Source organism: Ahaetulla prasina, chromosome 18, assembly GCF_028640845.1.
Source record: "Ahaetulla prasina isolate Xishuangbanna chromosome 18, ASM2864084v1, whole genome shotgun sequence".
NCBI lineage: Eukaryota > Metazoa > Chordata > Lepidosauria > Squamata > Colubridae > Ahaetulla > Ahaetulla prasina.
The window spans coordinates 5,818,817-5,830,000 of record NC_080556.1 but is presented as its reverse complement, the minus strand read 5'-3'; the positions used below and the strand labels follow the sequence as shown (position 1 = coordinate 5,830,000).

Below are 11,184 nucleotides of genomic sequence, written 5' to 3'. Positions count from 1 at the left end.
TATGGGAAGAGACCACAGAGTCAGGTAAAGTGTTCCAAGCACTGATGATTCTGTTACAGAAGTCATATTTTCTGCAATCTAGATTATAGCGGTTAACATTAAGTTGACTGCTTTCTTCCATATCTCTCTCTCTCTCTCTCTAAACCTTTAATAGAGTTGAATTACTGTTGAAAAAAACACACCCCAGGGCATACCTCACAGGGCTGGTGTTTGTCTAGGAGTCAGATGTCCTCCTCTCCTTCTACAGTCTTAAAAAGCTCCACGCTAACAGTGGTGGGATTCAGCCAGTTTGCACTACTTCGGGAGAACTGGTTGTTAACTTTCTGAACAGTTTGGTAAACTGGTTGTTGGAAGAAATCATTAGGGCAGAGAACCGGTTCGAACCGCTGAACTGCCGACCTTTAGACTGATAAGCTCAGCGTCTTAGCCACTGAGCTACTATGTCCCTCCTAGGACATATATAATCCATTTCATTTCAATCCTGCCCAACCAGGTTTAGTGAGCTAATGAGATGATGTTGCCTCACGGATTAGCTCAAGCAGGTCTGTGCTGAATTTTTTTTAACCCGCTCGAGAGCCTGGGAACCTGGGAAAAGACAAAGTCTGGTTGGCTTTCAAAAGAAGGAAGGGTGTCTCTAATTAAAGGCGGAGGTGCGGCTGTCCTTGATGATGTATAAAGGGGTGGTGTGAGAGAAAGTGGAAAGGAGAGAGAGAGAAAGATTCCCAGACTGTCCTTTCCACCTTCCCTCTAGCTAGCAAAATCTGGAGTTATTTGCACAACGAGGCACGAATGCATTACGTCGTTTGCTAAGGGCAACCATTGAATGGAGAAGATTGGTCGATGCAAGGCTTAAAGAGGGAGGGGGCGAATGAAGGGGCTTTGAAAAAGCAGGATTGGGGCAGCGTGTGTGGGGTGTGTGGATCAGGGGTGGGTTTCACATAATTTTACCACCGGTTCGCTGTGCGCTGAAAATGTGAGCGCGCACAGATTGCACACATGCGCGCTGCTTAGAAAACGTGGCTAAATAGGACAGCACAGCGCCGGGGGCTTGAACCACTACCACTACCGGTTCGCTCAAACCGGTCCGAACCAGCTGAATGCCACCACTGGTGTGGATGTGGAAGGGAGGGAAGGGAGCTGAACGTGCTTTTCTGTATTAAATAAGCCCCCAATACATTGAGCGGAACGGATTCTGCACTGCATAAACTTAACTCCGGATTTGAGGGTGCTTATTTCAGAATTGTAGTCCTACGTTTGCACGGGGATTCTCCAAGTCCCAAATAAATATGCCTGAATTGCATCCTGTTATAAAGGCTTTGCCGCTTCTGACCTAGGCTTCCTGAGTCATTAAAACACAGGAGTAGTCCCAAAAACCTCTTTTATTGCAACAGCTGAGAACTCTGTTCATTCACAGAGGAGTCCCAATTAGTTGTAAAGAGTCCTTCGGGAAAAGTCCTTCGGGATAATCACCCACCTTGATCTCCCTTGACACGCTGCCAAAGGCCTTACTTGGCAAAGCCCCATGGAGTTCAGAAACAAACAAGAGATGCCGACTGGAAACAGAGTTAGCAACGTTGCTTTCCTGCAAAAGGCCCAAGTGCCTTTGTTTCTCTTTTAAGCCTTATGGGAGGGGCCAATCATCTCCTGGCCTTACTCCCAAGTCGCCCCTTTTGCTTTAGCTGCTCTTGGCTTCTGGCAGCTCTGCGCATGCGCGCACTGGGAACAGGCTCCTCCTGTTCCTCTGCCTCACTGAGGTCCCGCTCTGGAGGCAGCACGTACCTCCCAGATGGCCCTTTCTCTGCCTCCGACGCAGAGCCCTCATCCGAGCCGTCCTCAGACTCCAGGACTGGCCCATGGTCCTCCCCAGCCTCCTCACTGTCCGACTCGGCTGCCAGCTGTACAGGTTGCTGGCGGACCACAATACTTCAGCTACAAAATTTCCTATTCGGAGAAGTGGTCTGTTATGCCTCTGTATGATTCTGCCCTTTCTTCTTTCCGATTGGCCTTCTCCTCCTGCGCAGGTAGTCCTCGGCTTACAACCAGAAGTGAACCCCAGATTTTTGTGGCTAAGAGAAACACGTAAGTGAGTTTTGCCCCCATTTTAGGACCGTTCTTCCCACCGTTGTTAAGTGAATCCCTGAAGTTGTTAAGTTAGTAACACGGTTGTTAAGTGGACTTTGCTTGTCAGAAGGTGGCCAAAGGGGATCACGTGACCTCGGGACATTGCGACCGTCATAAATATGAATCGGTTGCCAAGCGTCCGAATTGTGATGCTGCGACGGTCATGTGAAAAACGGCCACAAGTCTCTTTTTTCAGTGCCCGCGTCACTGGGAACAGTCATTAAACGAACTGTTGCAAGTCAAAGACTACCTTTATGGCAGAATAACTTGCTTTCCTGGCTAGAACAGGTACTCGTGCAGAGACGAAGGGAAAGTTGGATTCCTATTTTGTAACTCTCCTACATAGATGTTTTTGCAGTCATGTGAACTCGAAGTTAGAGCACAGATTGTATAATTAAAGGCTTGTTCCAATAGGGAAAGTGGCACTCGCTATTATAATTAACGGCTTATCCTTCGTAATTAGGAATGAAACTTTTTTCCCCCGCCTAAATGTTTCTTGTGTCTGCGGCTAGCCTACGGAATACGTTCCACTAACAGTAATTTCCCACCGAGCGTCTTGAAGAAAAAATAGCAAGAGAGAGAGAAATCTTATTTTTAGCCATTTGCTAAGCGCACGTAACAGCTAGCTTCCCCTATTGTGCAAAGCCGCCAAGTATTTAAACCTACGCCTCGCAAATCTGGGTATAAAATTCCCCAAAATTGTACAAAAGTGTTTGTTTGTTTTTTCGTAATGACACATGAAGAAGCCGTAAGTTTTTCTGTGGCGCAAGTAAAAAGGTTTTTTTAAAAAGTTTGGAAAGCACTGGCTTAAACCAAATGTATTTTAGTTATTTAAAGCAGGGGTCCCCAACCTTTCGGACCTCAGGCTAGGCGTGGCCTAGTCGGCCTCCTGCACCATAGCTGGGGGAGCATTTTTGCCCTCCCCGGACTCTGGAGGCTTTTCTTGAGCCTCTAGGAGGGCAAAAACAGCCTCCCCAGGCTCTGGAGGCCCTCTGGAGGCTGGAAACTGTCCCGTTTCTGGCCTTCCTGAACTTCCAGTAGGCCCGTTTTTTGCTCTCCCCGAGCCTCCGTGTGCATCCTGGACTTACCTGCCTCCAAAACGGGCCGTGTGTTGGAGGAGCCAGGAGTGGGATTTGGGGGTTCTCTGGACTGCACAGAATCTTAGCTAGAGGTTCTCCCAAACCTCCGCGAACCCCTAGCAGCCCACCCTTCTCTGTATCCCTATCCTTATAGGTAGAAAGTTAGCTCCTTTCGCTGCTTTTCTGCATGCGGGGATTTCTTTTTTACCCGATGTGGAGAAACGCCCAATTTTCCCCCCACGTTGCATCTCCTGTTCGTATTGTGTTGTGACTCGCCGGCGTAATTTCACTTTATCTTCCCCCAGCTGTGGCAGCTGATCAATAGAACTCAACTTAATCTCTGCTTTTGGATGGCAGCTTAATTTCCCTTTTGGGGGAACAGCTTAATCGCCGCTTGGCAGCTCCCATCTCCATCCAGAGGAGTTTACTGACACCGTGAGAAAGATTACTGTGCAAATTTTCTGTATGGACCAAAAAGGCTTGCTGGCTGATTTTTGGCTGGCTGGCTGGCTGGCTGGCTGGCTAGCTGGAGATGGGAGAAACTCGCTGAAGCATTCTGTGCGATTCAAATCTTGCACGCTTTTTGCTGGAGCTGGGGCTAAAACAAAAAAACAAAAACAGATGCTCCTTTTGCACTTTTCAATATTAAAATCTTCCGTCTGCTACGGTATCCTGTTTCAGCGGCAGACAGCCTGGTGTGCTAAATTGAGCGCTGGAGAAGGGAATGAATGGAGTTTGCAACGGGTCTCGGAGCATCAGAGACAATAATAACATATCCTCTGAGCCAGAGGTGGTATTCAGCCGGTTCACAACCGGTTCGTGCGAACTGTTGGCGGAAATTTGGCCAAGGTCGCCAAACCAGTAATGATGGCCAGACCCCGCCGCTCGCTCGGCCCGCCATGTTTTTCACACACGCGCATCCCATCGCCTTGCAAGTCGAATGGGAAGCGCATGCGTGAAGAACATGACAGCGATGGCAGCAGCTTTTTCTGTGACCTCTGGTATTTTTCGGCAGCCTGCGGCTGGGGGCCGCCAAAAACTCTGTCACCTTGCCTTCTGGACTCTGGACCAGCCGCAGCGGAAGGTAAGCAGCCTGAACAGGTGGTGGGGGGGAGGAAGTGGAGTTAAGGCCAGGGCTGCTAAAGGAGGGGAAATGGGGGTGCTAAAGGAGGGGAAATGGGGGTGACTGGCAAAGGGAGGGCAGGATAGATAGGTGGAAATTCCAATTTTTTTCCCTGCTGTTTAATGGAATGCTCTTTAGAATAGAAATAGAATAACAGAGTTGGAAGGGACCTTGGAGGTCTTCTAGTCCAACCCCCAAACCCTACACCACTTCAGACAAATGGTTATCCAACATCTTCTTAAAAACTTCCAGTGTTAGAGCATTCACAACTTCTGGAGGCAAGTTGTTCCACTGATTAATTGTTCTCACTGTCAAGAAATTTCTCCTTAGTTCTAGGTTGCTTCTCTCCTTGATTAGTTTCCACCCGTTGCTTCTTGTCCTGCCTTCAGGTGCTTTGGAGAATAGCTTGACTCCCTCTTCTTTGGGGCAGCCCCTAGATATTGGAAGACTGCTATCATGTCTGCCCTAGTCCTTCTTTTCGTTAAACTAGACATACCCAGTTCTATTGTGACCTAGGCTTACTGAGTCAGTACAAGACACAATTAGTCCCAAACAAACCTATTTCATTGTAACAGCTGAGAATTACATTCATTCCCAGCTGAGTCCCAATTAGTTGCAAAACAAGTAATTTTGGAGAAGTCCTTTGGGACAATCACCAACCTTCTTTGATACCCTGCCTTACTTGGCAAAGCCCCATGGAGTTCAGAAACAAACAAGAGATGCCGACTGGAAACAGAGTTAGCAACGTTGCTTTCCTGCAAAAGGCCCAAGTGTCTTTGTTTCTCTTTTAAGCCTTATGGGAGGGGCCAATCATCTCCTGGCCTTACTCCCAAGTCGCCCCTTTTGCTTTAGCTGCTCTTGGCTTCTGGCAGCTCTGCGCATGCGCGCACTGGGAACAGGCTCCTCCTGTTCCTCTGCCTCTCTGCTGTCCAACTGTGGGGGCTGCGGAGACCACGCATCACTCCCTGATGGCCCTGGCCTCATCTCTGCCTCCAACGCAGAGCCCTCGTGCGGGCCTTCCCCAGACTCCAGGACTGGCCCATTGTCCTCCCCAGCCTCCTCACTGTCCAACTCTGCTGCCAGCTCCGCAGGCTGCTGGCAGACCACAACCAGTTCCAGCAACCAGTTCCTGCAACCGTTCTTCATATATTTTAGCCTCCAGTCCCCTAATCCTCTTTGTTGCTCTTCTCTGCACTCTTTCTAGAGTCTCTCAACATCTTTTTTACATCATGGCGACCAAAACTGGATGCAATATTCCAAGTGTGGCCTTACCACACTTATAAAGTGGTCTTAACACTTCACATGATCTCGACTCCATCCCTCTGTTTATGCAGCCCAGCAGAACTGTGTTGGCTTTTTTGGCAGCTGCAGCCCACGGCTGGCTCCTATTTAAGTGATTGCCCACCAGGTTTCCAAGATCTCTCGTCTTAAAATTCTGTTTCACGGAATGAATCCAGGGGAAGTGAGAGAAAAAGTAAAAATAGAGGGGAAAATAAGAATAAATCAGATGAACGAAACCCAGAAGGGGAAAAAAAAATGGGACTATTAAATCTCCTGAATATCCAAACCGGTAGGTGTGAATTTGGACTGGCGGATGCTGCTGCCCAGATGGTGGTTGTTCTCCTCCTTGCCACCTGATCCTGCACACTTTCGGGCGGCGCACACTCGGATTTAGTCCACGGCCTGGGGCGAGTTGGCCTTGTGATGGGAAAAGAGCGAAGACAGCTGGGAGAGGCACTTCCCTTGCTAATTACGGGAGGGTTTTGTTTTCGGTTATTTTGGGTAGCGGCTGGAGAAACCGACCCGGTCTGTTTCACTGGAATCAAAGAGGGGAGGGAGGAGAGGGGGAGAGGACAATGAGACATGCATGTGGATGAAAAGAGATGCAGGAAAACCAGGGGTGGGCTCCAAAAATTTTAGCGAGGGGTTCTCTGCCTTCTTAGTCAGATCCAATTTGAACTGAGCTGTTTTGCCAATTCTTTCTTGTGGTGGCTGCTTAGAATAGAATAGAATAGAATAGAATAGAATAGAATAGAATAGAATAGAATAGAATAGAATAGAATAGAATAGAATAGAATAGAATTTTATTGGCCATGTGTGATTGGACACACAAGGAATTTGTCTTGGTGCATATGCTCTCAGTGTACATAAAAGAAAAGATACCTTCATCAAGGTACAACATTTACAACACAATTGATGGTCAATATATCAATATAAATCATAAGGATTGCCAGCAACAAAGTTACAGTCATACAGTCATAAGTGGAAAGAGATTGGTGATGGGAATGATGAGAAGATTAATAGTAGTGCAGATTTAGTAAATAGTTTGACAGTGTTGAGGGAATTATTTGTTTAGCAGAGTGATGGCCTTCGGGGGGAAAAAACTGTTCTTGTGTCTAGTTGTTCTGGTGTGTAGTGTGTTCTATAGCGTCGTTTTGAGGGTAGGAGTTGAAACAGTTTATGTCCAGGATGCGAGGGATCTGCAAATATTAGCTCCAACAACTCCTTCCTGTTGGGGCCCTAAGGAGTCCGGGAGGGGAGGCAAGGAGTGACTGGCAGGGGAGGGGTGAGTAGAGACCGATGAGGCACCCCTGGATGTGAGTGACATCGAGTTGGCCCAGCCACACCCACCCAGTCACATGACCACCTAGCCACGCCCATCCAGCTGGTCATTAGGCAGATCCTATTAGTGGTCTGTGGGATTTAAAATTATGAATTAGGTGGTCCCTGAGGTCCGAAAGGTTGGGGGACCCCTGCTTTAGAGAATAGGTTGACCCCCCTCTTCTTTGTGACAGCCCCTCAAATATTGGAAGACTGCTATCATGTCACCCCACAGTCCTTCTTTTCACTAGATTAGACATACCCAATTTTTGCAAACCTTTGTTCGTATGTTTTAGCCTCCAGCCTCCTAATCATGTTTGTTGCTCTCGGTTCATTTTTGCTGGGCTTCAGATCAATAGGAAGGCTAAGAAGATAGGCGCTGGAAGCGATCCAGAGACCATTAACTGAACTCCGTTCCCAGCGCTATCAAGACTTTTTTTCATTATTCCGTGGGATTTAAACGTTCCCAGCTGAGATAAGGCCTGCATAGGTTTGGAGGGCTTCACCGTTTAATCAGGAAGGCTGACACTGAAAAATTTTAGCCAAGAATGTAGCAGCTTTATGATGCTTTATTCAACCTCCCTTCGTCAGATCTTATCTCTGTCAATGGAAAAAAAATGTTTTTTGTTTTTTTTACTTTGCCCATCGGACATTAGGATACCCCTTAATGAGGAAATAAAAGAATTTAGTCTCGGGAAGGAGCTCGCTCATTTCAAGCGATGTTGATCTGGAGACTAAAATTGCTGTAGGAATTAAGTGGAAAGAATTGACATTGGGGGAAAATTAAACTTAAATTAAAATTAAATTAAAACAACAGAGGTTTGGAAGAAAATATCTTTGCAGAGTTAGGGAAGTGTAAACAAATAGGTGAAGTTTATAAGCTTATAATGATGTTTGTGTGTGTGTGTGTGTGTGTAGGAATCAAAACTGCCCGCAATTAAAAACAGCTGAATTTGGAAAATTGGTTGTGTGCATTTGAAAGTCCTTTATTAGGACTAATTTTTGACTCTTCCTGGGCTGGTAACTTTTCATTTTGAGTGAAATTAAGAGAGTGAGACTGATTTAATTTAAATATAAAGGTTCCCCTCGCACATACATGCTAGTCGTTCCCGACTCTAGGGAGCGGTGCTCATCTCTGTTTCAAAGCCGAAGAGCCAGCGCTGTCCGAAGACGTCTCTGTGGTCATGTGGACGGCATAACTCAACGCCAAAGGCGCACGGAACGCTGTTCCCTTCCCACCAAAGGTGGTCCCTATTTTTTCTCCTTGCATTTTTTACGTGCTTTCGAACTGCTAGGTTGGCAGAAGCTGGGACAAGTGATGGGAGCTCATCCCTGTTACGCGGCGCTAGGGATTCGAACCGCTGAACGGCTGACCTTTCGATCAACAAGCTCAGCGTCTTAGCCACTGCACCACCTTAATTTAAATATAGAAGGGATTAAAGTTATTATCGAGGAGTCAACAATTGAAGAGTTGGGCAAAGATCTTTAAAATCTTCAGCTGGCACAGAGATCCGTCAACAGATGCTTTTCCCGTGACATTTGACCTTTGGGGAACGGCATCGCGACTGAATTTAGAGTTGCCAACTTTTTGATCTGGGGAAAAAACTGGCCTCAGGGCGGTGAATCTGGGCAGGATGAGAAGTGCCACGGAAGGAGTTTCTGCCAGGACGAATTTTCTGAAGAGCTTCAGGTTTTGGGGGAAGGGAGCTGCGTCTCTGCCTTTCGGTCTTTCAATATAAGAAAGGGTGTTTTTAGCCATGGGCACGGTGCAAAGAGGGATATTATTTACCTCTGGGTTATCTTGGTTATGAGAAATACAGTATATTTTGAATATATATATATATGTATTCCTTCCTTCCTTCGTCTCATCTCTCTCTTCCCTCCCTCCCTCCCTCCCCTCCTTGATTCTTTCCATCTTCCTTCCTTCCTTCCATCCATCTAACCCTTCCTTCCTTTCTGTCTCTCATCTCCATCCATTTCATCCATCCATCCATCCATCATCTATCCTTCCCTTCCTCCCTTCTTCCTCCTCCTCTCTCTCTCTCTCTCCCTTTCTTTCTTTCTTTCTTTCTCTTTTCTCCCACTCTCCTTCCTTCCTCTCATCTCTCCCATCCATCCATCCATCTCTTCCTCCCTCCCTCCTGCCCTCTCTTTCTTTATATTTCTTTTCTCCTTCCTTCCTTCTTTTCCTTCCTCTCATCTCTCCCATCACAGATCAATCCATCTCTTTCTTCCTTCCTTCTTTCCTTCCTTCCTTCCATCCATCCATCTATCCCTTCCTCTCTCATCTCTCCCATCCATCCATCCATCCATCTATCCCTTCCTTCCTTCCTCTCTCATCTCTCCCATCCAACCATCCATCCATCCATCCATCATCTATCCCTTCCTTCCTTCCTTCCTTCCTCCTCCCTCCCTCCCTCCTCCCTTCCTCCCTTTCTTTCCTCTCATCCATCCATCTATCCATCCATCCATCCATCCATCATCTATCCCTTCCTTCCTTCCTTCCTTCCTTCCTTCCTTCCTTCCTTCCTTCCTTCCTTCCTTCCTTCCTTCCTTTTTCTAAGAATGTTTTTCATTTTTGGTACAGAACTTTGCCAGCCAGGAGAATGAAAAGGAAAACTTTGACCAGCGATTCCCCAGCCTGTTCAAGAAAGGACGGAGGAGGACGGTGGTGCGGAACCTGGGGAAAATAATCCACTATTCCAAACTCAAATTTAAGTTTCAGCACTGCCAGGTGAGACACACACACCCCTCCCCCATGTCCAATGCTGAAAGCTTCTGAAGGCCTCTGGGTCGGTGCGTTTGTGACCCATTGGTTTCTTCTGCTTTTTCACATCGTTCAATTTGTTCACCTTTATTCGGCGCGAGCACCCCGAAGACCGACGGAAATGAATAAAAAGATCTCCATGTCTTCTTCTTCTTCTTTTTTTTTTGGCAGGAAGCAAACGACTGCTATTTGGAGCTTTTTCAAGAGTTTCTCTATTTTCAGTCGCTCGGCCCCAACGGACACAAGTATCAGGTAAATGAGGGTTTGGTTATCCGTAATTAGAAACTACAGCCACCTCTGTTTCCTGGTTCCATTCTTAGCATTCCTGAGCACAGCGTGGAAATTTTCCCATTAGAAAACCTCAAAGCCAGTTGATGTGGATTATAAACTGTTGAACAATCCATCACAAACCTTTGGGAGACAATCTCTGATGCTGTTTTCCCATAGGTTTTGGATTCCTCCCCTCTTTTTGGTCTTGTTGTGGCCCGCCAGAGTCGGACAGTGAGGAGTTGGGGAGGAACGTGGGCCAGTCCTGGAGTCTGGGGAAGGCTCGGACAATGGCTCTGAGTCGGAGGCAGAGAGGGGAGCCAAGGCCATCTGGTAGTTCTTTGCTGCCTCCGGAGTCTGACATCAGCGAGGCAGAAGAACAGCGGGAACCTGTTCCCAGTGTGCGCATGCGCAGAGCTGCCAGGAGGCAGGAACAATTAAGGAAACAGGGTCGACTTGGGAGTAAGGCTTGGAGATGATTGGCCCCTCCCATAAGACATAAAAGAGAAGCGAACGGGATGTGAGCTTTTGCAGGAAGCAATTAGTTCATCTGGCCAATTCAAGATTTGAAACTACTGTTTGTGACTCTGTGCCAAGTTTGGCCTTGCCCTCCGTCTGGAAATTACCTCTCTGGCCACGTTCCAGGTGAGATAGGTGGGTGTTGATAACCTCCCTCTGAAAGACTGTTTATCAAGCCTTGCAGGGCTGTAAAAGAAAGTAATTTACGGCTGTATAAATTAAAGAGGTTTGCCGGGACTAAGTTTGTGCTGTTTAATTTCTAAGGAAGCCTAGGTCAGAAGAGGTCTCTACCGACCTGGCATTCATTTTTATCGGTGCAATGACCTTGAGAGGAAGCTTCACAGCAGAAACTCCAGAGGTCCTCAAGCCAGAAATTTGCTTGCTGGCTCAGCGTCTCTTACAGAAGCAAAAAGAAATTGTGGGTTGTAGAGGGGGGTTGGTGCATAATTAATATCCCACTGGATCCTTTTTTATCTTCTCAGTTTCTCTTCTCTTTTTTTTTAAATCTCAGTACTGGATCCCCATTTGGCTGAGTCCTGCTCCCTTGCTCCCTACCTTCTTCCTGATCCAATTTTCCTGTTGTGACCGAGGCCCAAGAAGTGATTACTAAACACAATTCAGTCCTGAACAAACTTATTTTATTAAAACAGCTGAGAATTAATTCAGTCTCAGCTTCGTCCAAAACAAAATTCTTAATAACCAGTTCC

The 11,184-nt window shown here is 46.9% G+C and overlaps 1 protein-coding gene across 3 annotated transcripts in view; it reads left to right on the top strand.

Moving 5' to 3' along the window:
* The window catches only part of PLEKHN1 (pleckstrin homology domain containing N1), a 52,962-nt gene that overhangs the window by 14,803 nt on the left and 26,975 nt on the right, over positions 1-11,184 (top strand). For all 3 annotated transcript variants that reach the window (XM_058161056.1, XM_058161058.1, XM_058161057.1), the window contains exons 3-4: positions 9,512-9,658; positions 9,863-9,943. In XM_058161056.1, coding sequence (XP_058017039.1) covers positions 9,512-9,658; positions 9,863-9,943 — 228 coding nt within the window. The remainder of the gene's footprint in view (positions 1-9,511; positions 9,659-9,862; positions 9,944-11,184) is intronic.